This window comes from Microtus pennsylvanicus, chromosome 10 (genome assembly GCF_037038515.1).
Source record: "Microtus pennsylvanicus isolate mMicPen1 chromosome 10, mMicPen1.hap1, whole genome shotgun sequence".
Lineage (NCBI taxonomy): Eukaryota > Metazoa > Chordata > Mammalia > Rodentia > Cricetidae > Microtus > Microtus pennsylvanicus.
Genome location: NC_134588.1, coordinates 111,366,629 through 111,393,138, shown reverse-complemented (window position 1 = coordinate 111,393,138; position 26,510 = coordinate 111,366,629). Strand labels below are relative to the sequence as shown.

General features: G+C 46.7%; 2 protein-coding genes across 3 annotated transcripts in view; one reads left to right on the top strand and one right to left on the bottom strand.

Moving 5' to 3' along the window:
* The window catches only part of Hsd11b1 (hydroxysteroid 11-beta dehydrogenase 1), a 47,697-nt gene extending 34,830 nt beyond the window's left edge, over positions 1 to 12,867 (top strand). For both annotated transcript variants that reach the window (XM_075989519.1, XM_075989518.1), the window contains 2 exons: positions 10,273 to 10,416; positions 12,360 to 12,867. In XM_075989519.1, the coding sequence (XP_075845634.1) occupies positions 10,273 to 10,416; positions 12,360 to 12,577 (362 nt within the window). In that variant the 3' untranslated portion in view covers positions 12,578 to 12,867. The remainder of the gene's footprint in view (positions 1 to 10,272; positions 10,417 to 12,359) is intronic.
* C10H1orf74 (chromosome 10 C1orf74 homolog) overlaps positions 1 to 26,510 on the bottom strand; it is a 126,852-nt gene that overhangs the window by 62,179 nt on the left and 38,163 nt on the right. The window lies entirely within an intron of this gene.

Genomic DNA, 26,510 nt, shown 5'->3' with positions numbered 1-26,510 from the left:
TAGATAAACCTCACTGTTCCTCTTGAGTCCAACGACTCCTGCTTAACATCACTAGCCACAGAACGGACCAGAACCACGTAGAAATCTGGTGGGATGGGATGTGAAGAACATAGAGTTACTCCTGAGACTACCAGAACTGCATAGCTCAAATCAAATCACTGCCAGAATATTAGACAAATCCAAATGGCAGGACAGTCACCGGAACTGTGGTGGCATATGTCCAATGTCCAGCTTCCCAGAAAGGAAAAAAATTAACAACCTGATTGGTAGCATCTCTATATTGTCAAATAGTCCCATGATTGTCATAGCCTGACATCACCTTGCTTGCAAAATTTGTAAACACTGAGCCGTAAGTTCTTGTTACCTGGCAAAAGCCAGGCACAGAATATTGGCTGGTACAGGATAAGTACCATGAACTTCAAAGGACACTGAAGAATCGTTTCAAATAGAAGTGGACTGAGAAGTCCCAGCATGCAATAGAACTTGTGTTTTTTGGGATGTTTTTGCTATGAAGGATATGGTGAAATCAAGCCTTGGCACCCCATGGGGGTCTCTGGACTATATACCAAGAACCCATTGCATTCCTGAAATGGGTTGGATGGAGACCCCTGGAAAGACATCCATATCCTAACTCAATGAACCTATGGATATGACCTTATTTAGAAGGATCTCTGCAGTTTTAATTGGATGAAGGCTCTTGAGCTGGAATGACCCTGAATAACCCACATGAGCACTTAATCCAATTATAAGCACCCCATAAGAGTCAGGGGACGAAAGGAAAGAGGGGCCACATGAAGACACACCCTCAGAGACTAGAGCAGAGGCTCCACCAGCAATACTGACATCCAGGGAGGATTCTCTCTTGGAGCTTTTGAAGGGATCATGGTCTTTCCGACTCATTAATTTCACACGTCTCCAATTCACAACTGTGAGAATAAATCTTAGCTATCTTAAGCTACCCGCTCCATCACTAGTTCTTACAGAAGCCCTGAGAATTGAGTGAATGACTTCCTTCAGTGTTATCCTTGTATTGTGAACAAGTAGGAAGACATGAACACTGGCATATTCAAGGTGGTAGAACATGGGGTCAGCACTGACCTCTGTTGTCATGGAAGCCATGTGTGGCAGTACATGCCTATCATCCTAGCAGTTGGAAGAAGGGGAATCAGGAGTTCAAGAGTTCACCCCCAATACAGAATAGTCTGAGGCCAATATGAGCTGTATGAGACCCTGTCTAAGGCCAGTGTGAACTGTATGACCCTGTGTAAAGGAGGCTGGGGGAAAGAAATCCCTTTTGTGTACAGTGTTTCAACTTTACAAAAAGTTGGACATTATTTTAAAAGAAAAAGGTATTCTCCATCCTAGGAACCCAGTAAGATGTAGGAAGTGTGGGAGTGGAGACTTTGGGGGTTTACTTTGGGGCTTTTTGGTGAAGTCTCTGGAAAACACTCCCATCCATCCCCAGTGGTTCCCAGGCAAACTTCAGTCTGACCTCTCTTGCCTTCCATAACCAGCTGCTTTGCTGGATTTTCAGATGACTTCAGTTTCAAGGGCAAATTTTTAACTGCTGTAGCGGAATGCTCAGAAAGAAAAAGTTATAATGAATTAAAAAGCTTCATTCCTGCCCTTCTTCAGACTTTAAGAGGAACGCAGGCAAATTAATCACAATCACTTGCTCCCCACTGGTGGAGCAAGCTCCTGCTTGATGTCTACCGTGTTTCCATGGCCTGAGCGAGAAATTCACCTAGACCCTGCACTCCAAGCTCCCCTTTTATCTCTGGAGTTCAGATAACAAGTCTGTGTGCACAGCTGCAGAGCCTGTCTGCCAGCTCACTCTGACTGTTCTGCAGTGACTGGAACCTAGTGTTTGGGGGACAGATCTAATCACGGGCGTTCTGTTCCATTTACATCTGCCCTCAGACACGGCAGGCTCCTTGTCCTATGTTTTGCTTCATAAAATATGGTCACCACAGCTCTCTTTGTGTCTAAATCTTCCTGGAAAAGAATCCACTGCATGTGTGTGTAGGTGTACTTGTGTGTGTGTGTTCTGCTGAGGTTTTTTGCTTTGTTTTGTTTTGTCGGTTTTGGGGGTTTTTGTTTTGTTTTGCTTTGTTTTTCAAGACAGGGTTTCTTTATATAACAGCCCTGGCTATCCTGGAACTTAAGACAAGGCTGGCCTCATACTCACAGAGATCTGCCTGACTCTGCCTCCCGAGTGTAGGGATTAAAGACAAGTGCCACCACCCACCAACCCGCTTATTCTGTTGTTTTGTCAACCAAAACTTGACCTTGAGCAAAATGCTCAAAGTCTCCTCAGACCCTCACTTATTGCTGCCTGGAGGACCAGTTTCCAGTAGAACAGGGCTCAAAAGGAAACCACGGAGTTGACCAATACTAGACTTTTTTATCTGAGGGAAAAGGACTCACACACTCACTTGATATTTTCCTTCTTTATTCTCTATTCTTCTCTGTTCTTTTTGTGTTCTTTCTGTGTTCTTTCTACTGTATACTTTTTTTCTACAACTTATACACCCCAACAAAGTTTTTTGGGCAATATAGGAATTATAATATGGTTACATTCTGTTTTTCAAGTGAATGATTACAATGATTTAAAAATAGCTGCATGTTTTTTTATATCCCTTACATGATTAAACATTTTACGTATTACAGGTGAAAACAAATTATCCCAAGAATCCGCATATATTCATACCCAAGAAACTTGTTATAGATTAACTGTGTGGGCAACAAGGTATTCTTCTCAGTTAGGTCTTTTACTGGCAGGTTACATTTTGCAGTTACAAACAAACGGCCAGTTACTTTATTACTTATCTTGAAAGGTGTAATCTTATAAGGAATCTTCAAGGAATCACAAACCTAAGCTTTTATACATAAAAAAAGAACCAGTTAGCTCTACTTTAAATCTTTAGGGTACGTACCCACTAACCAATAGTCTTTTATATCAGGAGACTGATAGTAAAAATGGGTACAAGGAATTAATCACCTTTGGCTATCAACCAGTCCAAGCAAGAAAAGTGCATCAAATAGTAAAAATTGTATTGTTTTGTTCTTGTTTCCTGACCTTGAAGAGATCTGCATTCAACTGTGTGTCCTTCTGAAACTTTATTTTTTTTCAAATGTCCTTTGTTTATCTTTTTTTAATTAATTAATTTATTTATTAAAGATTTTTGCCTCCTCCCCGCCACCGCCTCCTATTTCCTTCCCCCTCCCCCGATCAAGTCCCCCTCCCTCATCAGCTCGAAGAGCAATCAGGGTTCCCTGACGTGTGGGAAGTCCAAGGACCACCCACCTCCATCCAGGTCTAGTAAGGTGAGCATCCAAACTGCCTAGACTCCCCCAAAGCCAGTACGTGCAGTAGGATCAAAAACCCATTGCCATTGTTCTTGAGTTCTCAGTAGTCCTCATTGTCCGCTATGTTCAGCAAGTCCGGTTTTATCCCATGCTTTTTCAGACCCAGGCCAGCTGGCCTTAGTGGGTTCCCGATAGAACACCCCCATTGTCTCAGTGTGTGGGTGCACCCCTCGTGGTCCTGAGTTCCTTGCTTTAAATTATCTTTTTGGATTTTTTTTACCTCAAAACTACTTGATAAAAACATACTAGTCTAACTTTAAGTTATTTTTAAAGCTTTGTTTCATCTGTTATGCACTCTGAAACCTGTGATCACATCTCCTAACATTAAGGTTAAAAGAAATTAAACCAGCTGGGCTACCGGGACTCAGTTATTTTTCTTAATCATTAACCTAAGCCACAGTGTGTACAGCTCCTCAGTAGAAACCCATGTGTCCTAGCTGTGTGACACGTCCTTGTGTTTGTTTTTATCACCAAAAACTCTATTTAAACTAATATGATTTATAATCAATTATACAGTAGAACATAAGAATAAATCATCTTCATCATAATCCGCAGGTAGACGCACCCAGGGGAATCTCCCCACACCTATTCACACCCTGTCAGATACCAGAGAAAGATGGCAGCGACAGACATGCTGGGCTCTGTGCTCTCATGGCCTTGCCTGTCTGAGACTGACGGGTTAGACAGTTTCCTCTCAGTGGGCGGACACCTTGAACTTCAGTTGCTACCTGCTGCCCCTCTGGCAGGGCCCCCAGCACTCACTGTGACCCTGTTCCAAGCCTCTGAGAATGAGCTCTTCACATATCACCTCCTTTAATGAGGTTCTGGTTCTGGCAAGGTTCTGCTTGGCAGTTAGACAAGAATCTTCTATGGGGTGTCATTGGGAACGATGTGACCCTTCCCTCCACTGCTGCGCAACCCCATTCTGTGGGAACCTGTCCTTCCCGGAACATGCGTGGCCTGGTGACTCTGATGTGATAGAGCCCTTTCTCTGGCGGCTCCGTGTCTCACAAATAGTCTCACCTGGCTAGTAAAATGTCGAGACCTATGTAACTTAACTTTAGCAATTGTCTTTCCCGTGCAATGCTAAACAATTTATGTGAGGAAACCTCCCCACCTGCATCTAGTAAAATATATTAAGACATTTCCAAAAGCTAGGAAGGGCAGAACTCCTTGGAAAATCCAGATTCTTTTCATTTTCTTTTGGGACAGGGTCCTGTATAACCCAGGGTACCCTCCCACTTGCTGTGTAGCTGAGGAGCCTGGTTGTTGCATGGATGCCACCGTAGATGGTTTATGTGGTGTATTACCTGGGATAGGAAATAATTGTGAATTAAATGCCCGATGTCGTGAATGTGCTGGGAGCGGGGAGGCTGTCTTTTCTTTTTCCTGCTTTTGTGATCGGCCCCAGCTTTTCTTTTATGAGCCTCTGGCTCACAACTGTTAACCACAATTCCTAAGTCAACAATCTCTTGGGGGAAAAACAAAACAAAACTGAAAGCTCTGAAAAATCAAGGGTTTCCTCTCTGCAATTAAGCTGACCTGAAGTGAGACCTACTTATCTGTGTCTAAGTGTGGCAATAACAGCATTGGCTCCCCCAGGTACCTCCAGTTCCTCCAGGCCGTGGCGGGCGGAGGAGGGCGGGGTATGCACCCCTGTCACCTCCTCAAATCCAGACACTTTTTCCTGATTGTCATAGCACACCAGGCCTAAGAGTTTTAGCTGTGTGCTTGGACCCCGAGCATTTTAGGTGCATACTTGGTCTTTGGTGTGGAAGCTGCCTGAGGTTTGCTGTTTCTGTGCTCAGAGCTGTCCTGCTCCTTCCCCCTCCAGGTGGAGTTTCCTGGTAGAATGGTCCTGAAGACTCCTTTAGATGCAGAGCACATTGGCCCATAACAAACCTGTCTGAGCTTGAAAGAGACTTAATGACTGGGAACTCTCTGCAGATCTGCCCCCACCCCACCCCCGAGCTCCCTCGTGATTTCTTTCATAGTCCTAGGCCAGCTTCCACAGACTTACACAACCATAGCTATCCTGCCCCCATCTCCACCCTCAGAACCCACCACAACTATGGTTCATAAACAAACTTCACTTCCTACAGAATGTCCAACACCACCCTCCCTCCAGAGCACTCAAGAACCAGGAGAACTGAAGGCTTGAGCCCTGGGGTTAACGGGCTCCAGCCTGATCTATGTATGCGTAGACTTGAGTTTGGGAACTGTTTATTTTAACAGAGATCAAAGGTGAGCTGTGAAACCCAAAAGGCAGAAGGCGTTTATAATAGATGTCAGTAGCAGGTGAAGCCACAGTAGACACAGCAAAGGGGAACCCCATGCAAGCTTTTTCTCATATGGCTAATAAGTGTTCTGCAATTTTCACCGAATCTTGACCCTTGCTTAATATTTTTTTCTATATTTAAAGGCACCTTATAAACCAGATGGGATGGTTAGTGTTAGCTGTTGTCTTGATACAATCTAGAATTACCTGGGAGATGAGCGTGTCTGTGCGGGATTGATCATATTGACATGGACTGTGGGAGGGAAAATTCCCTACCAGGACTAATATTGTGGACTGCACAGTTGAGCACCAGCATGCCTGTGTTCTTCTGTCTCTGATTCTTGACTCCGGATTCAATGTGACTGGCTGCCTCAAGTTCCTGTCACACTTCCTAACATGAGAGACTGTAATCCGAACTGAGAGCCAGAACACACCCCTGCTCCTTCGTGTGGCTTTTGTCAGTTTCATCTCAGCGACAGAAAAACAAAACAAGATCCCGTATGTGACGCTGTGACTCCTTCAGGGAAACCTGTGCCGCTTCTGACTCCTTCCCTGCCTCTCTCCTTTCTCCTCTCCATCCCTTTTCTCACTTCCTTCCTTTTCTCCTGAAAACCACTTAGGATGCAGCTCTGGGCATGTGGATATAACCTACAGCTTGTTAAAAGATGGGGCATGAGATGGAGGGAGTTTCATGAACAAACCAAAAACAGGCCCTGCATGGCTTCTTGTTTCTATAGCTCAGTCATTAACACCCAGGAATAAACACATCAGTTGCCACAGTCTGTATCCTCATTACAACTAAGGAAGGTATAGTAGGTGACAAGAGACTGTCCCCAGAAGAAATGTCCCCCGGAAACCTGTGAGCATAAACTTACCTGAGCAAGGGTCCTCAAAAATATAACTCAGATATCCTGATGAAATCATCTCCGATTCTCTGAGTGAGCCTAACTCCAATATCAAGAGGTCTTGTACAGACACAAAAGAGAGAGGAATAGGAATAGAATGTGCACAAGGAAAGTGAAAAAGCCAGGATCAAGGTATCTATGTGAGGGGCTGGAGTCCACACCTGGGCTTTGGTCAGTGAGCTGTGGGAGGAGGGATTATACCATCAGTTTTCAACCTGTGGTGGGTCAAAGCCCTTGGGGTGTGGAACGACCCTTTCACAGGGGTAGCATATCAGATATTTGCATTATGATTCATATCAGTAGCAAAATTACAGTCATGAAGTAGCAACAAAATAATGTTATGTTTGGGGTCACCCCAGCATGAGGAACTGGGTTCAAGGGTTGCAGCATTAGGAAGGTTGAGACCCACTGTGACCATATCATGCTTGTGGCAACTGATTTGTTATGGTGCCCTAGGAAGCAAATCTACAGGGCCAAGAGTGACCAACCTGTGTGAGTGACTTCGCCTGTAATCTGAAAGTGAAAATAATACTAGTGGTCATAAAGTTGGTCTGTGTGGGACTTGAACATCAGACCAAAGAAAACTTCCCCGACACAGAGGGTTTGGAACTGTTTTTAGCACGCGATTCCTGGAAAATGTGGATATAAAGAACAGGGGCCCAGTAATGGCAATCATAATAAAAACCATAATAATCATAATAATAAAAGAAAAATAAAGGAAACAGTAGAGGAAACATCAGGGTGTAAGAATGGCCCATGAATAACAGATCTGAGTCTTGTTTGTTTTCACCAACCTTTCAACGTTGAATAATTATTCAGCCTTTGAACTTTAGAATGAGATATACAAATTTAAAAAAAAAAAGTTAGCAACTATTTAACCTCAGCCCCTGCAGCTGCTGTGCGCCACACCTCTGCCCTTGCTGACTCACCCTTTTTCATACCTGAACAGTGGCTCTCTGTCCTAGCCTTACATAACTTGGTTTTTTTAGCTCAAAACCAAGTGGCCGTAATTAGAATCCTCTGTCATTTATTTCACTTTCTTGAAAGGAGCCATGGCATGAGTTAAGCCGGTGTGCACATTGTCTGTGGCTGAACCGCCCTTTAAGACTAGGAGAGGGGTCTATTTGAAGAACGTGCACACAGAAGGGCAAGGTGGTCGTCTCCAGCAGCAGGCAGCTTTCCCGAATTAAGTGTCTCTTGAGATGGAAAACTCCTGCTTCTCTTTACTGTGTTATCTTACTTTCCACATATCCTCTCTAATGTGGTTTGCACTGATTTATGACGGTGGCATTTTTCCACTCCTCTGAGTAATTAGCTATTTGTCCCAACATGATATTCTGAATAGCTCATACGTTTTTTTGCTGATTTGAATACTAATTCTGTTGACGACAACAGCATTCTCTGAGTGCCTTCTCAGAGTCACGGTCTATGCTAAGCATATTACGTGGCTATTTCAGCTTTATGATGGTATTATTCACAAACTGTAGCTAGGAAATGCCACGCTTGGGATTTATATCCATGCTACCTGTTCCCTAAAGTTCACATTTTAATCAAAAACTATTCCTATAAATATTTTGGATCTAATTTTGGCCTAAACATTAACTGAAATTATTGACGGAATCGGAGTTCCTATGTAGGGCGGGCTTCACAGATGACCCAGTTCAAGCTGTGTCCCATGATCCTCGTGGCTCTGCTTGCCTCACCATATGGTTTCCCACTCAGCTGCAGCAATTCTAGCCCCACATGAATGCTCAAAGTGTCCATCAGGAGAGAAATAGGACCCCTAGTCTCAGAAGCTTCCAGGAGGGAAAAGAACTTTCTGAGCCGCTCAACAAAAAGTTCCTTGTCTCATTGGTCCAAACTGGGTCACATGCCCATTCCTGTAGCAGTCCCGGGTAAAGGGGTGGAGCCTCAGCCATGTCAGGTTCCTTCTCTCACGTGGTCTATCCATAACAAGGTTTGAGTCCAGCTCTCAAGTGTTGAAAGTTAAAAACAACTGTGGGCTAAGCAAATGAGAAAGTTAAGTCAGGGCTGTCTGCTGGTGGTACGGAGCTGGTGAGGCCACTCCAGGTCACCGTGTCTCCCCTGTGACTCTGCGCCGCCTTCTTCAACGTGTGCCTGCTACCTCACGGTTCGAGGAGCCATGGCTATCACAGCCACCTTCAGACACCTAAGAAGACAGAATGGAAGGCAGAGACTTCCTTCTGCCCCTGTGTGGAGCTGAGCCGCTCAGCAATAACGGGCAGAGAGGACTGTGAGGCACCCAGTTCACTCTGGATAACTGTGTGCCCACGATAGGAACTGGGTTCCGCTGAAAGAGGCGTACTGAGAGATCGGCGGTACCCCGGCTGGTAGAAACACGCATTTGTTAGAGGGTCTAGGACAGTCAGAGAAGCAAAATGTGTGCCTGCCGTCACTCAGGGCTAGCGCTTCTGCTGGCTGCCGTCACTCAGGGCTAGTGCTTTTGCTGGCTGCATGTCACATTCTCTCAGACGTCTATGATTGTTATAATTTTAGAAGAAAAATGAGTACTGTTTGGAGACACATCACATAATCCTGGGTCTCTGTACTATATCCCTTTCTCTGGATTGCTGATTGTTCACAGTGATGCAGATACCAAGTGGCCAGATATATTTCAGCCAGGTTAACTGCTCACTAAGCAGAACACTTAACCAACCCTCTTTGGAGGAATGAGACAATTCCAGAGGACTCTGCGATGCGTTGCTCAGTTTCCAGAATACAAGGAAAAAGTGTTACACGTTCAAGAGAAGGGAAGCTGTCCGCAAAAATGGACCTGAACTGGCTCCGCCTCCAGAACTAGCAGACAAGGACGTGATAGTCTGTCTATCAGTGTTCAGAAGTACACACATTCTCAGCTCATGTCTGTTCTACCCACAGAGCATGTGAGATGCTCACCCTATTATGTCTATGTTCGCCTCAGAAGACCGGAACAGGTCTTGACTGATGTGATGGAAGCTCGGGTTTTGTGTAAAACTGAAACGCAGGTGTTTCATCCCCCCCCACACGGAGAGAAAACAGCCACTAAGCTGGTCCTCCAGGATCAGCACCGGAGACAGCAGCTGTAAGAACACATGGCTGTCTTGAAGCCCAGCTCGCTGCCTCTCGTTGCTTAGCATCTCTTTCCAGTGACGTCTGTTTTGCAGCTCACCCTGTATGCTATTGGTCCTGCCTCAGTTCCCGCTCTATTGTGGGTGAAGAGACACCGTTACTAAGGCAACTCTCAAAATAAATTAATTAATTAAATTAAAAAGCATTGAATTGGGAGTTTGCTCACAGTTTCAGATGGTTAGTCCATTATCACCATGGTGGTGCTGGAGAAGCAGCTGAGAGTTTTAATCCTGAGGATCGGATGGGTGGGGCGCAGTGGGCCTGGTGTGGGCTTCTGAAACCTCAAAGCCCACCCCCTTCAACAACACTGCTCCAACAAGGCCGCACCTCTTAAACTTTTCAAGCATTTCACCAACTGGGGACTGAGCCTGTGGGGAGGGGGCATTCTCACTCAAACCACCAAACCTCCCTTCGGAAATGTAATGCCCTGGGATAATTTAGGGTCTAGTGAGAAACTGAGACTCAGTGGGCAAGGAAGGAGACCCCTCAGTGGTTGCCAGCGCTCCCCCCCCCCCAAGTCAAGTCAAGCCCTGCTCTGTCTGAGGACAAACTGGATCCATATTTTAAAAACTTCTTTCTCTTGTCATTTAGGGAAAATGGCCCAGCCTTTGATTGCTCCCTACTCGGCAACCAAGTTTGCTCTGGATGGGTTTTTTTCTACCGTCAGACAAGAATACTCACTATCCAAGGTCAACGTGTCCATCACTCTCTGTGTCCTTGGCCTCATAGACACAGGTAAGGAAAGGAACAATGGCCTTAAATTGGTCCGTCAGCTTTACCATGTAGAAAAAGGGTTTTGTCCTTCTCAGAAGTACATTAGAATGCATCAGAGACCACAGCTAGAAGCCTCAGGCCCATCATTTAATCAGACACTTTGGTCACTGGTGGAGTCTAGTCCATTTGACCCTCCTTTCTATTCTGAACACCATACTCAGTATATTCTACCCTGAGCTCCTTATGCCTACACGAACTCCCCATGGTCATTGTCAATGAATAGAAGACACTAAACACCTGTGTCCTTTTCTTACTGGACTCATCAGTAAGGAGACATAGGTTCATGAGCTCCGCAATGTGATACGCTGAGAGACACTCCTTAGAAACAACAATTAGCACTCATCAAAGAATCAAGGCCATGAAAAACAAAAAAGAAAGAAAGGAAGGAAGGAAGGAGAGAGAGAGAGAGAGAGAGAGAGAGAGAGAGAGAGAGAGAGAGAGAGAGAATGTAGTTGGAAGGCTGCGGGCTGCGTTCCTGCCGCCCCGGCTCCCGGCCGCCTGGCTAGCTTATGCCCTGAAATAACAACACACAAACTGTATTCATTTAAGCACTGCCTGGCCCATTATATCTAGCCTCTTCTTGGCTAACTCTCACATCTCGACTAGCCCATTTCTAATAATCTGTGTAGCATCACGAGGTTTGGCTTACTGGGAAGATTCTAGACTACGTCCATCTTGGGCTGGAGCTTCATTGCGTCTGCCTTGGAGAGGAGAGGCATGATGTCTGCCTAACTTCCCTTCTTCCCAGCATTCTGTTCTGTTTACTCCACCCACCTATGTTCTAACCTATAAGGCCAAGCAGTTTCTTTATTAATTAACCAATGAAAGCAACAGATTGATATATGACACTCCCACATCAAGAGAGAGAGAGAGAGAGACAGAGAGACAGAGAGACAGAGAGAGAGAGAAAAGAACCTTCACAGACTAAGAAAAAAATGGAGAAATTAGTACTGAGTGTGCTCCTGGACACAATCCCAGAGCATAAAGGGGAAACTAGTTTAAAAAAAAAAAGCCAGTGACATTGTGCTGAATCTACTAGATCTACGGTACTCATTTCTGGTTATTACATGGGGCTATGCGTGATATTCAGGAAAGGTGAGGTACCTACAGGAACAGTGAGTTCGATATTTACACATTTATCTAGAACATACATCTAGGGCTGTGAGAAATGTCTGCTTCAGGAGTGATGGATGATCTGGGCTGTAGCTCCATTGTTAGAGTGCTTGCCTAATACTCGTGTGGCCTGGGTGTGATTCCTAGTCCCACATCACTGTGTGTGGTGGAACACACCTGTAATCCTGGCACTCAGGAGGTAGATCCAGGAGGATCAGAGAGTCAGAGTCATTCTCAACTATATATTGAGTTTGAGGTCAGCCTGGACTACACGAGACCTTGTCAGCAAAAACAAAAGGCGGGGGGGGGGGCTAAGTAGTGAGAACAGAACTGGAAGTCAAATAGCGTGGAGAAGAAGGGGAGGAAAGGTGTGCCTGAAGGGCATGACAACGGAGGAAGACAGAATAATTCCTGCCAGCTCCTTCTCTGCAGCTGTGTCAGGGCTGGGACAGAGCCAAAGCTTGGTTCCACTCTTCCCGTCTGGAAAGCAGAGGGTCACAGTCTCACCACATTCTACACCAGCTCCTTCATCTCACTCTGCACCCCCCATGTTAGTGTGTCACCCCAACCAAAGCACCCAGAGAAGAGCATCTGGACCCCCAAGCTGTCATCTCCACTGCCCCACAGACCCTTTGCCCACACTTGGCATATCCAGTTGACCAAGTGTCCCCCAGAGGGCCTGTAGGGCTCAGACATGGGCACCCGGTACTTAACAGTTAGGGGTCGAGGAGTCTCCATCACTTAAGCTCTGCTAGCCCTGAATAACTCCAGTCTTTTCTGTGGTCCCACAGAAACAGCCATGAAGGCGACCTCTGGCGTGTTCACGGCCGAAGCCGCCCCCAAGGAGGAATGTGCTCTGGAGATCATCAAGGGAACGGCTCTGCGGAAAGAAGAAGTATACTACCACAACTCGAACTGGGTCTCTCTCCTGCTAAACAACCCAGGAAGGAGGATCATGGAATATTTGTCAATAAGGAATTATAACTTTGAGAGATTTTTTGAAAACTAGGAACTCCTGAAGCCTAGTGAGAGGCCTTGGAACAGTCCTGCCTGATATTCCTGGAGATACAAAAATCATGGGGCGCCCCTCACCCTGAGAAGTCCCTTTCACACTTGCACAGACAAATCACTATGATAAATGTCACGAACCACTTTGGAGCCGGCAGTCGTGAACCTGATAGTAAGCACGGATGTAACTACAAGGTAGTTATATCAACTTTACCTCATGTAGAATGATATAATTGTGCCTAATATCACTTTAAATATAATAAAGGTAATGTCTACTTTATAAATGTAAAACTGGTAACTATAAATTGAGTTTGCTCAACATGCTTCCTTTAAAACCATTATGTAAGCAAATGAAAATTGCCCATGTTCATTTCCTGTTTTGTGATCTGGGCTTTTTATCTGAGTTAGAGAAATCCCATCATCTTTTGTTTGGCAAGCATCCTGTCATTACTGTCTCCGCATATTTCAGTTGTTCCTCATGCATCCACACATTGCTCATTTGGGCATGAACCGCTGAGGTTGCTCAGGGCACTGGAACTCATGGGAAATATGAGTCTCCGGCTTAGCCTGTTATATGCTGCTTAACCGAACAGCCCCTGGAGTCTACTGGGCATGGGAATTTTCAAACAAATATCAGAAGTGTGGAGAAGAGGGGCCGTAGCTCAGAACCTGTCATTCATTCCAGAATAAGTCACCAAATACTTGCCAGGTACTGTGGGACTACACTGAAGTGGGAAAGAAAGCACTGACCGTACTGATGACTCCACAAGCCCTCAACGGGTCAGGCCACAGCCCGTAAGAGACGGCACCTCACAGTGCATAATCTCAGCACCATGTAATAAACGGGGCCAGTGGAAAGGCTCAGTGGGAAAAAGTGTTTACTGCACAAGCATCACAACCTTAGCCTGATGCCCCAGACCCACAAAAGAAAAAGGAAGACTCTTGCTCTCAGGCCAGGTGGTGGTGGCACACGCCTTTAATCCCGTGACTCGGGAGGCAGAGGCAGGTGGAGCTCTGAGTTCCAGGACAGCCTGGTCTAGTGAGTGAGTTCTGGGACAGCCAGGGCTACACAAAGAAACCATGTCTCAAAAGATCAGAAACAAACAAATTTAAAAAAAAAAACAAACAGTTGTTGTCAGACCTCTACACACGTACTATGGTGCACACACGGAAGGTTGAATTAAGTTTTAAAGGTTGTGCTGGGGTGGAGGGGGCGACTTACAGATTTACGGAAACGAAAGTAAGAGGAGTGGGAGTGGAGGACTGAGCAGTGTCTGCCCTGGGCTCGAGCTCCTTCCACCCAGAGACAGAAAGACCTATGACAGTCCCTGGAGGAAGCCGGGTGCAGTGACCTGTAGTCCCAGTAGTCCCAGGTACTCGGGAGACTGAGGCAGGAGGATGAAACTCAACTCTCCCAAGCATGGGGCCTCCCTGGTAAGCAACACAGGGACCCGTACGCTCGGGGGAAATGTTATTCTATTCTCCTGCCTCAGTCCCAGGGTCTAAGCAGAATGATATGTCAGAATCTATCAGAAGCCAGGTGCGGCCGTCATCTGAGCTCGGGGGGTGGGGGTGGGGGGTTGGGGACGAAGTGAGGTTGGTGAGTCGGAGGCCAGCTTGAGCTACACAGTAAGAACTTGTCCCAAGTTTTTAAAAGAGAAAAAGAAGGGCAACCCATAGTCAGCTGTGCCTGCCAGTCCCAGTGACAAGGAGAGGAGAGGGTGTACATGGCTGCCCTCTTCTTAGAGAGAGGCCCTTCCTTGAAGTCAGCAGGAGTGCTCCAACTGCACCTGTGTGTGAGGAACTAGACCATGTGAAGAGTGGGTGGGTCGTGGCTAGACAGATCACACACCAGTCCACAAGTACGAATCACCCACAGCAGCACACACATGACTCCCACATCTTAAACCCAGTAGTACACCTGGTTATCACATTCATATGTGTACACAGTGGGTTCTACTCAGCCACCCCCATTATTCTCTCTTGTCCCTCCCACTCACACGGACCGCTTCCTCTTCCTGACTTCCAAGTCTTTTTCCTCTCTGTGTCTCTGTCTCTGTCTCTCTGTCTCTCTCTCTCTCTGTCTCTCTCTCTCTCTCTGTCTCTCTCTCTCGTGAACCAATGCATTTCATCAGAGTTGCCTACAGAACTGTAGGTGAGAAGTTATTTTCAGGGTCATATACATCTACCAGTTACCCCCACTTCAGCTATCCCCCTGAAGAAAACGTCTCTCCCTCTCTTGTATAAACCCTAAGGAATGGCGGGGTCTTGTGCGCCCTTCCTCCCTCCATGGCCGTCTTACCGCTGGAAGACAACATCCTACACTATTGCAAGCTGTCCTCTGGCTCTGAGCGTCTTTCTGCTCTCTCTTCGCCGATGCTCTCTGAGCACTGGAGCAGGTGACACAGTTTCTGGTTCTCAGTATTTTGACCAGTTTCACATCTCTTCCGTTACCACCGCCCACCACAACAAGAAGTCCTCCGAACAACGTAGCGGGCAACACTACGAGTCTACGAGGAGAAACGTAACTGCTTAGAAGGCAAGGAGATGGGTGCGTCATGTCCACTAAGCAAGACAGCAGTCCTTCCCCACTAGGACCTCTGCCCTCCTCAGCCGTGGGCTTCTCCCCAAATCCAATCAGAAAGTGATTGCTTAGCCCAGTAACACACTTGCCACTTTATACCAATCGGACCAACCTACTGCTTCTCCTAGAGAGATGAGGGTGTCCCTCCCTTCACGGCATGAGGAGGTGGGGCATGGAGAATCCTTCTCTGAAGGATGGAGACAAGACCTCTGAGATAGTGTCTGCTTGGAGACGAATGGAAATTTTAAAAGCAATTTTTAGAGGCATTTATTTTATATGTGTGGGTATTTCTCCTGCATGTACGTACACCATGTGAGTGCACTGCCCTCGGAAGCCAGAAAAGGGTCCCCTAAAACCAGAGTAACGAATGGCCGTGAGCCACTGGGAACCAAACCCAGATCCTCTGCAAGAGCAACAAGTGCTCTTCAGCCCCCTGAAACCTTTCTTAATTTATAAATATTTTCTTATTTGTTTTAGATTTTATTTTTTATTTTATGTATATGAGTATTTTGCCTGCCTGTATGCATGTGTACCACATGCAGGTCTGGTGCCTGCAGAGGTCAGAAGAAGGACGTGGATCCCCTGGAGCTGGAGTTACAGATGATTGTAAGCCACTACAGGTGTGAGAACCCAAACTCAGGTCCTCTGAGAGAGTAACACGAGCTCTTTACCACCAAGCGGTCTCTTCAGCCCCTTGGTTTACTTTGTTGCTGTGTTTATATGCTTGCTTGGGATACAGTCTTACAATATGTGTTGCCTAGTGGGCCCCTAACTCATGCTCCTCCCACCTTTGCCTTCTGAGACCTGAGAGATGTACTCCCCCATACCTGACAGGAGCATTCTCTTTCTTAATGAGGCTTTTCCCCCAGAATCCAGAAGGAAGGGCTCAAAAAGTAGGTCTGAGAACAAAAGCATCCACACCCCAAGGTTTGCTGTATTCATTAGCATGCCATTAAAATTCCACCATCTTTATCAGTAAGCACTCTTTCTCAAGCCAGGACACTCTTGTCCATGAAGATCAAAGTTGCAAGCCCATTTTCAAATGCTCAACTTTTCAGTGAGAAGCACGGAATGACTGTCACTCTCAAAGATGCTGGAACCCTCAGCGTAGGTGTGGGGTACCTCCTATGAGTTGTTGGCCAGGGAAACTCCAGAGGCTCCCCAAATAACACAGGCTGTTCCCATTGCTTATGCTGCCCACCAGAACTACATGGGAGATCTCTGTTGCTGGAGATAAGTCACTTTTGTGTGCAGGACACAGAAAAACCAAGCTGCAACCAACCTGGAGGTTCCCTCCCTGCTGGATAGTTTTACATAGCACCAGAAAACGCAATACGCACAGCCGGGGGAGGGGAGAGATCATCAATGGCCCTACCCAGCCATGGCCCTGAAGGTGATAACACAGACCTGCTGGGCAGTATGACACGGCTGTGAAGCTAACCAACCGCTGTCTGGCCCGCAGGAGGAAATTCATGTCCCGTACTGTAAAGCTAATCGAAAGCCCAGGGCTGGGGAGATCATAGGCCTTATCGGAGAACCTACTACTGTTGTCTTGTTAAGCAGACACATTGCCAGACCTCCTTCTAAATATTTATATTTTCACCCATAGAGTAGTGCTGGTCTCAGCCTCAGGGAAAGAAGCTGCTCGGATGTGGGAAATGCACTCATAACTAGTCAGTGATAGACAGAAGTGACGGCCGAAGGCTCCGCCTTAAAAGGGACACCCCTATCACAGGGAACACAATGGGAGATGGAGCAGAAACAATGTGAGAGCCTGACTGTTGGGAACTACTGGGGGCTGTGGACCCCCGCACCCTGAATTCCCGGTGAGCGGCTCGTTTTTCCTATGCTTGCAGCTGCTCTGAGCACGAGACCCTGATGGCAGGCTGGTGGGTCTGCAGCTGGAAGATCCCAAAAGCTGGGGCACAGCCAGAGCCCTATATAAGCTCCCCCTGAGCATAATAAACTTGGCACTCTTATATCAAGAGTGACCCATGTCGCCGTCTCTCTGCATGTCTTTGTATGTTTAAGTCGCCTGGTTCCCGGCTTGTGCAACTGGCCCTGTTGTGCAGGCACTACAGGACCGTTGGTTTTCACACCAGACAACAGGAAAGAGGGCTGTGAGATGCTATTTTCCGGGCATGACATGTCCACTGCCCCCATTAACTCTCTCAGCAGCTGTCTACACAGGGCTCTCCCAGGCCTGGGCCTATCAACATTCAGGCGTGGGTTGGGGATGGGACCATGGGGGAACGGTCAGCTGCTGATGGTGGCTGAGGGGAAGAGGAGTCATTGTCTGCGGTGAGGTCACTACTGAGTACCCTGTGCTCAAGTCCGCAGCCCCACACCCATGCTCAACCTTCATGTGGGCAACCACAAAATGAGAGGACATGAAAGCAGAGGGACTGGCAGGGAGCTAGAGAAGGTTGAAAGAGGGTTAGGGTGTGATCAGATGCACTACATGCATACTTGAAGTTGTCAGAGAATAAAGTTAATTAACCAAAATGAAGCACAACTAAAAAAACTCAGACAGAAACTGGAGTTCAACCTGGAGGTCCAAAAGGCAAAACAGCCAGCCACTGGCTCTTATTTCGACCTCAGTCCGAAATGGTGATCCTGCCTCCAGGAATCTCAGAATGAGACTGAGAGCTGTCTCCTCCCATTTTATAATCCTCTCTAGTTCTGGGATTACAGGTGTGCACCATTACTGCCCGGTTTCTACTGCAAACCAGTGTGGTTGCTGGGATTAAAGGTGGATGTCACCACTGCCTGGTCTGTAAGGCTGACCAGTGGGGCTGGTTTACTCTCTGATCTTCAGACAAGTTTTTTTTTATTAAAATACACATGAAATGCCACTACACCAAAACCTTGACTGCCCTGGGCTCGCCAATCCCAACCTACTGCGTGGTGATCTGACCCAATCCTCACAGAGCTGAGACCAAACTTTGCAATAATCTCCTTAGGTACGCTCTCCTTGCCTGTCCAGGCAATGCACCAGCTACGTCTGATACACAGTCACTTCTGCATCTTCCTAAGGCACATGCGGTCCACAGCCCTTTGCCCGGATACAGCGGTGATCTTTTTTCTCCTCCTCCCTCTTCTTGTGACAGGTTCTCTAGACCACGATGGCCTCAAACCGACTGTATAGCTAAAGATGACACTGAGCTTCTGATCCACCTGCCTCCACCACCGTGCAACACTGTGTCCAATCTGTGGTGCTGGGGATCAAAGTCATGGCCTCGAGCATGTCAGACAAGCATTCTGCCACCTTAATTATGTCTCAGCCCCTGAGACGGCCTCTTAAGGGTCCCCTTACTCAGTTCCCAATCTGCTTCCAGCTCTTTAGCTACCAACCCCACCTCAGGGGTCTGGCTGTGACGGTTCCACCAGCACCAGCCCACAGCAGCCCTTGCCATTAGTCAGGTCCTACTTGAAGGGACCAGTCCTTCCTAGTCCTTGTCACCACAGGTTTGCGACTCACACAGCACATGTGGAACCCTGATATTTATCACTCACGTCTCTCCTACATGGGCATAAAATCTCAACCTCAGTTTGTGGGTCCCAAAAGCAATCTGGTTCTCACTGAAATTTATCAGTGAGCAGTGCAATGTCTTCCTAGTACTCCAGAGACAAGGAAAAGTGAGTCTGCCCTCATTGGCTGCCTGTGAGAGACAGAGGAAGATGTCTCATGGGCCACAGTGCTTCCTGCTGGTCCCACCTCTCAGAGTCCAACCTCCCTCCTCCTCCTCTCTCTGTTAGTGCTGGCTATACCTTGAGGCCAGCCATAGTCTCCTCGACAGAAATAGTTTCTTTGCACAAAGAAATTATTGTGTCAACTATATAGAAAATACCTTTTCGCCAAAGCTAACATTTTCTTTGAATGGGACACCTTTGTGCTTCTGAGTTTGAGAAGGAGCTAAGAGGTTAACAGGCCTTTGGGGGGTCTCCTCACAATGCTGGCCTTTGGATAAGCCTGCTTCCTTCTCCTCTGCTCTCATCTCACAGGATCAGCTGGCCCCCTACAGGCATTACTGGACGTTAGTTTTCATCACCGTGACACAGTGCATAACAGAAACAGCCCTAGAAACCAGGTACAGTAGTACATGCTTGTAATCCTAGCAATGGGGTGGAAGGAAGAGGATTAGAAATTCAAGGTAACCTTCAGCTACATGAGGAGTTTATGGCAAGCCTGGGCTACATGAGAGAAGGAATAGAGGGAGGAGGAGAAGGATACCAAGGAAGGAGGCTCGCAGAGCGGGAGGTGCTGTTCTGGCTCGGAGCTTCACATCCTTAGCATTTGACCCTGGATGCAAGACTGTGGTGAAGTGGAGCATCATGGTGTAAGAGGGAGAGGGAGAGTTTCACCCTCTGTGAAAGCACACACAGAAGAGGGGGCCAGGGACAGGAGGTGCCCTTCAAGCTGGGCACACATGTAATCTCAACACTTGGACAGGTGAGGCCGGAGGGTCAAGAATTCAAGATCATGCTTGGCCACATAGCAAGTTCAACCAGCTTGGGCTGCATAAGACCCTGTCTCATGTGCCCACAATGACCTACTTCCTCCAGCCAGGCCCCACCTACTCAAGATTCCAACACTTCCCACAAAAAGCACCAACAGCTGAGGAACAGGCTGTCAGCAAGAGCCGATGGGGACATTTCACACTAAACCCATAACAAGCCTGGACTTATTTCATAATGACCAGACACAGGGAGACACAGTCAGAGCAGGACACAGTACTTAGAGTCCTATCGTGTGAGACACACAACAGCTGTCCCCACATGCTGGGGGCCGTGCTAGGTCTCAGACGGCCTTTGGGAAACTGGCTCCCTTTCCTGAGGAAAGAATGTCATCACAGGCCCTACACATGGGGTAGAAAAGGGAGCCCTGAGGAGCTCCCCACTTGCTTCTCACAGGTACTCAGGACAGTGAGGTCTCACCTGACCACCAACCTCTCCCGAGAGCCTCTGGACCACCATTGTCTTAGACTCACCCCAGGACAGCTGCTACACTTTGAATGTGTTCCCCAAAGCCCAAACATTAAAACTGCCTCAAGTTTGGCATGGTGGTGCTCATTCCTGACCTCCCAGTCCTCAGTAGAGGTAGGAAGGAGCTCAGAGTTGACCTGTGTGTAACTGTTGGTCTGACAGCAGCAATGCTGGGGGAAACTTGTAAGGACACAGAGCATCAGGAAGTCCGTGCCTTCGTGAACAAATTTTGATTTAGCTCAGGCTGGGGTTCACAGCAGAACTCCCACATCCCACATGACTTCCCAGCCCCCAAGCCTTCCCTCTTAGGAAGGTTCTCCCTCAGAGAGGTCCACTTGCTGCAACTGATCATTCTCCAGCGGAATACTCAGAATGGACACTTGGACTTCAATCTGTGGGTCTCAACAAGCATGTGATGTGTGTCCATCATGTGAGACTGACACATTCATAAATTCCTATGTCCCTTTCAGGCACCCCTTGCACACACACCACACACACACAACTGCTGACCTTTTAACTTTGGAGACATCTTTCAAAAGCACCTTCTGAACAAGTCACAGAAGTTGGCAAAGGATTAGTCTTGGGGAAGAAATGTATGTATAAATTTTCCTACAACTAGAGAAAATTATAAAATATTCTAAAAACTGAATATTACTCTAGTGATATAAGATTATAAATCTCTATGTCTAAAAGAACAAAGTATTGGGGAATATTATTTTAAGGTGTGTTACTTTTGTTTTTGCTGTGGAACATTTGTTTAATGATGTAAAGATGTGTTGCTTTTGTTTATGCTGCATTTGTTTAACTCTGTGAAGCTGTGACTATTTGCCTGTCTAAAACACCTGATGGTCTAATAAAGAGATGAACAGCCAATAGCGAGGCAGGAGCAAGGATAGGCAGGGCTGGCAGGCTGAGAAGATAAATGGAAGCAGAACTCTAGAAGAGAGGAGGGAAGAGCAAGAGAACAAGGAAAGGAAGACATCAGGGACCAACCACCCAGCTACACAGCAAGCCACGTAGAAGTTAAAAAAAAAAAGTATACAGAAATAGGGAAAGATAAAAGCCCAGAGGCAAAAGGTAGTCAGGATAATTTAAGTTAAGAAAAGCTGGCAAGAACAAGCCAAGCTAAGGCCAGGCACTCATAACTAAGAATAAGCCTCTGTGTGTTATTTGGGAGCTGGGTGGTTGGCTCCTCAAAAAGCCGAGAGCAAAAACATCACACAACAAAGTGGTTTTTGAACGTTGATCTACTTTTAATAAAAGTTTGAGTGGATGGCAATTACTTTCCAGTGAACATTACATAGACTGTTGACAAATGTTGAGGTAAAACATAAGGTAAAGTTTACATAAAATTTACAAAAGTCTGGCAGCCCTGAAGTGATGCTATAGTCATGCCCATTGCTTTAAAAATCCTTCAGGTCATGAAGATAATTCTATTTTCCTGTAGTTGCTAGACACTTATCAAGGATTTTTCCCATGGCTAATCAACATCTTTTGTTATCTAAGTATGGTTTCTCTTGGAAACATTTACAATCAGATTCATTAGAAATTTCCCAACAAGTACTCTTAAATTTAGCTTTCTAGTAAAACCACATTCATTGTACAAACATATTGATTTTTCTTTGATTATCTTTGATTTAAAAATATTGATTTTTCTTTGATTATCTTTAATAAAAAAAGGTAAGGGTGTAGAAAAAAACATTTCTTGGTTCAAAATTATTTTTATTTTGCATTTTCCTTTTTAATCCTTGCACTTGCTGTCTGTCAAAACTCTGCTGAATGAAGTATAATCCCTGACAAAATAACACTGCCTCAGCCCTCAGGAGCCAAGGTGAGAAGTTCTCTTCCTGCACTCTGTTGATCCAGTGTAGGCAAAAGGGATTGGATGCCGACCCCACCCATTCTACCACCCAAGACAGGTATAATAGAGGAACAACCAAACCCTCTTTACAGGACAGTGGACAGCAATGTTTGGGTAGAAAAGTCTGGGTCAAAAGTAAGGTATGTAAAGGTTGCAAGAATCAAAATGAAGTCATTGATGCAAACCCGGGGGAAAAAAGTAAATAAATTGGGGAGAACCATGGCTTTGGCTGCACAGGAGACACTCAAGGAAGCGGAAACCTCCCAAGAGGCAGCTCCGCCTGCACAGAGTTGATCTGTGAGAGGGCAGTGAGAACACAGGGCTCTCTAACTGGGCCGAGAGGCACCGGAGGGTGAAGGCAACAGGACTGGACTAGTTCGCACAGCTTTCCATAGTCTTCCTCTCTGGGAAGGACAGCTTCTCCCCGGCACTGGCAAGCTGTCTTCTACACAGGAACTACAGCTTTTGTTTAAAGAAAAGGCACAAGGTCAGGAAACCGGAGACTGAGTCCACAGAAACTGTGAGCCGAGAAGGAAGGAACACTCCAAGGTCAGAGGGTCCGTCGCCGGCTCCCACCCCTCCCCTCCCCTGTTTCCAAGGTGCCTTTAAAGGAAACAGTCAAACGTGGACAGCAAGTGTCTGTCTGCTTTTGTCCTTTGCGGGGGGGGGGGGGGGGGGGGGGAGGGGGGCACAACAATGGGCAGGCATCACAGCATCACACCTGGCTCAGGCGGTGACAGAACCCAGGATCTCTTGCATGCTAGGCAATCATTCTGCCAACTAAACCACATCCTCAGACAAAAAAAAAAATGAATGCTGAATGCTTAAAAAAAATCAAGCATCAGATGAGCAGGGAAGGCTGTGAAGAGAATATTTCAGGAGGCAGGAATCATGGAGGAGGACCCAGGGGTATACTGAATGACCTGGGGCCAGAGATTAGAATAGGATAAAATGTCCCACAAGCCACCTACATTTCTTCCCCAACTACCCACATCATATTACAAAAGACAGAGAAAACAATAGTATCTCTGAGTCTCCCCTGGGTGACTAGCTGGTGAGAGGCGTATTTCAGGGTTCGCTCACTGTCCTTAGATAGACTTGAGGAAACAGGGTTCAAGAGTGAACCCTTACACCTCCACCATGCCTAAAGTGCAAGGCATTAACTACCAAGGCTATCACCAGCCTCCTGCTGGCAGATAGGCGCAGTAGCGCCACCCAGTGGCCCCACGCAGGTGGGCGGCTTCACGACACAATCCTCTGACAAGGTTCTACTCTGAGTCTATCATCATTCAAGCCAGAGCCCACGAAAGGGGTCGTGATCTGTGGGCCACGACCAGATCGGGAGAGGGGTGTCAGCTCCAACACCTTGACCCCGCTGACCCAGCCACCCCAGGAGATTAGCCTGGAGCTGTGGAAGCTAGTCCCATTCAATAGCGACCCTTAGTGGTACTCTCAGAAGGGAGTGCCGGGCCTGGCAGGGAGTGAAAACTCAAAAGGTTGGGGAAGAGAATCGACAGGTTCTCTGCTGTGAGAGGAGGCTGGCTTCTGTCCAAAGCCAACCTTGAGCAAAATGGAACGCTGGGTACCTGCAGGCACATCCCAGGCCGCCTGCTCTGCTTCTGGCTCTCCAAGGACGTGGCGAGTGGTCCTCTGTCAGTACCCCCATCCCCATCTCCTCTGCTCAAACCACTCTGCATCCTACCGCCCACCAGAACTATTTGGGTATCTTTCTATCAAATCCGGAGATATTCATCAGTGTGGCTATAGGATAGGGTCATTTCAGGTTCCCTATCCTCAGCTGCCCCAGGAACTAACTGGGAGCCCCTCTAGGTCCATGTCTCTTGCCAACCCTAAGATGGCTCCCTTAATTAAGATATGTGCTTCCCTGCTCCCCTATCCAACCTTCCTTTATCCCAATCATCCCGTTTCCTCAAGTTCCCCCATCCTCCCCTTCTCACTTTTCTCTCCCCATCTCCCCTTACCCCCCTCCCACCCCACCCCCAAGATCCCAATTTTTTGCCCGGCAATCTTGTCTACTTCCCATAACCAGGAGGATAACTATATGTTTTTCTTTGGGTTCACCTTCTTATTTAGCTTCTTTAGGATATCAAATTATAGACTCACTGACCTTTATTTATAGCTAGAAACCAATTATGAGTGAGTACATCCCATGTTCATCTTGTTGGGTCTGGGTTACCTCACTCAGGATAGTGTTTTCTATTTCCATCCATTTGCATGCAAAATTCGAGAAGTCATTGTTTTTTGCCGCTGAGTAGTACTCTAATGTGTATATATTCCACACTTTCTTCATCCATTCTTCCATTGAAGGACATCTAGGTTGTTTCCAGGTTCTGGCATATCACCATAGAACCTTCATCTGGCGATGGATGGAGATAGAGACAGAGACCCACACTGGAGCACCAGACTGAGCTCCCAATGTCCCAATGAGGAACAGAAGGAGGGAGAACATGAGCAAAGAAGTCAGGACCACAAGGGGTGCACCCACCCACGGAGACAGTGGGGCTGATCTATTGGGAGCTCACCAAGGCCAGCTGGACTTTGACTGAAAAAGCATGGGATAAAACCGGACTCTCTGAATATGGTGGACAATGAAGGCTGATGAGACGCCAAGGACAATGGCACTGGGTTTTGATCCTACTTCATGTTCTGGCTTTGTGGGAGCCTAGCCAGATTGGATGTTCACCTTCCTAGACCAGGATGGAGGGGGGAGGACTTTGGACTTTCCACAGGGCAGGGAACCCTGACTGCTCTTCAGACTGGAGAGGGAGGGGGAGAGGAGTGGGGGGGGGAGGGGGAGAGGAGTGAGAGGAGGGAGAGGGAAATGGGAGGCTGGGAGGAGGGGGAAATTTTTTTTTTCAATAAAGAAAAAAAGAATCCTGAGAGTCGGAGGCCCGGGATCATTAAGAACGAGTCTGCAGAAGCAAACCCCCAGGCACTTCTTAAAGCGGACCATCCGAGGGCCCCGTTGTGGTGAAGCTAAATCCTGGGGTCCTGGCCTGCCTGCATGGCTCCATGAATACAGCACTGGAACAGACGGAGGAGGAAGAATAATGCGGGGAAGCTTTCATCCGTGGAAACAGTGTGCTGCACATAAGTGCACAGAAGCCAGGGATGGGAAGACGCCAGGAGCAGCTCTCTTCACAGTTGGATGTGCTTTATTATGAAGAGTTTGGTTTTCTTGTTCTTGTACGATCCTAATTGGCCTGTTTTCATAGTGGTTAGTGTGTTTTGTTCTGTTTTTTAATTGACATTTAAATCAGATGGAGGTTTCAAATCAAATCTTAAACTTTTCATGTTCACATTTACTCCTGTCTGTACAGAATATTAAAATTAAAAAAAAAAAGATTCCCTAGAGTCACCTCAGTTGACTACTGCAAACTCTTCTTCAGAAGACATTGGGAAGCCTTTCAAATCTTTCTCCCAAGCACAGTCACATGGCAGGCATTCTTTAAAGATCTTAGCTAGGGGGTAGGGGAGTAGCTCAGATGGTAGCTCTGGCCTTGCAAAGCCCTGGGTTCCATACCCACGCCACATGAAACCCGTTGTGAGGTGCACACTTGTATCCCAGCTCTTGGGAGGAGGGAGACCATAAACTCAAGTCCTTAATGGTACAGTGAGTTTGTCCTGGGCCCCATGAGACCCTGTCTAAGAGAAAAGAAGAACTTGGTTAATTGGGTTGTGTTAGATGAATTTTAAAAAGAATGTTTTAACTTTTGGTGTCATCCTATGAAATGTGAGGCCATATGCTTACGAATCTTCCAGATGATTGGTTCTTATGGCTATACTTATAGCATTATATCAAGTAGGAACAAAGCAAAGGTATAAATGTGTGTGTGCGATAATGAAACCCGTTTCTGTTGACAGAGGTTCCTGTCCTGCCCAGTTCTCACAGTCGTTAAGTCCCAAAGAAATCACGCAGAGGTCTACATTAACTATAAACTGGTTGGCCCATTAGCTCAGGCTTCTTATTAACTCTTATAACTTATATTAGCCCATTATTCTTTTTTTAATATTTTATTTATTTATTATGTATACAATATTCTGTCTGTGTGTATGCCTGCAGGCCAGAAGAAGGCACCAGATCCCATCATAGATGGTTGTGAGCCACCATGTGGTTGCTGGGAATTGAACTCAGGACCTTTGGAAGAGCAGGCAATGCTCTTAACCACTGAGCCATCTCTCCAGCCCCTAGCCCATTATTCTTATCTGTGTTAGCCACATGGCTCAGTACCTTATTCAGCAAGGCAGTCACATCTTGCTTCCTCTGCATCTGGGTCATGACTGAAGACTGAACTTTCCTATTCCCAGAATTCACCTGTTCTTGTCACCCTGCCTCTACTTCCTGCCTGGCTACTGGCCAATGAGCATTTTATTAAAAATAATACAAGTGATAGGATAAAAGACCATTGTCCCACAGCACGTTTCTTTGTGAACTAATTAAAATTAATCTTTAAAAAGCACATCAGACAGAGTGCACTAGTT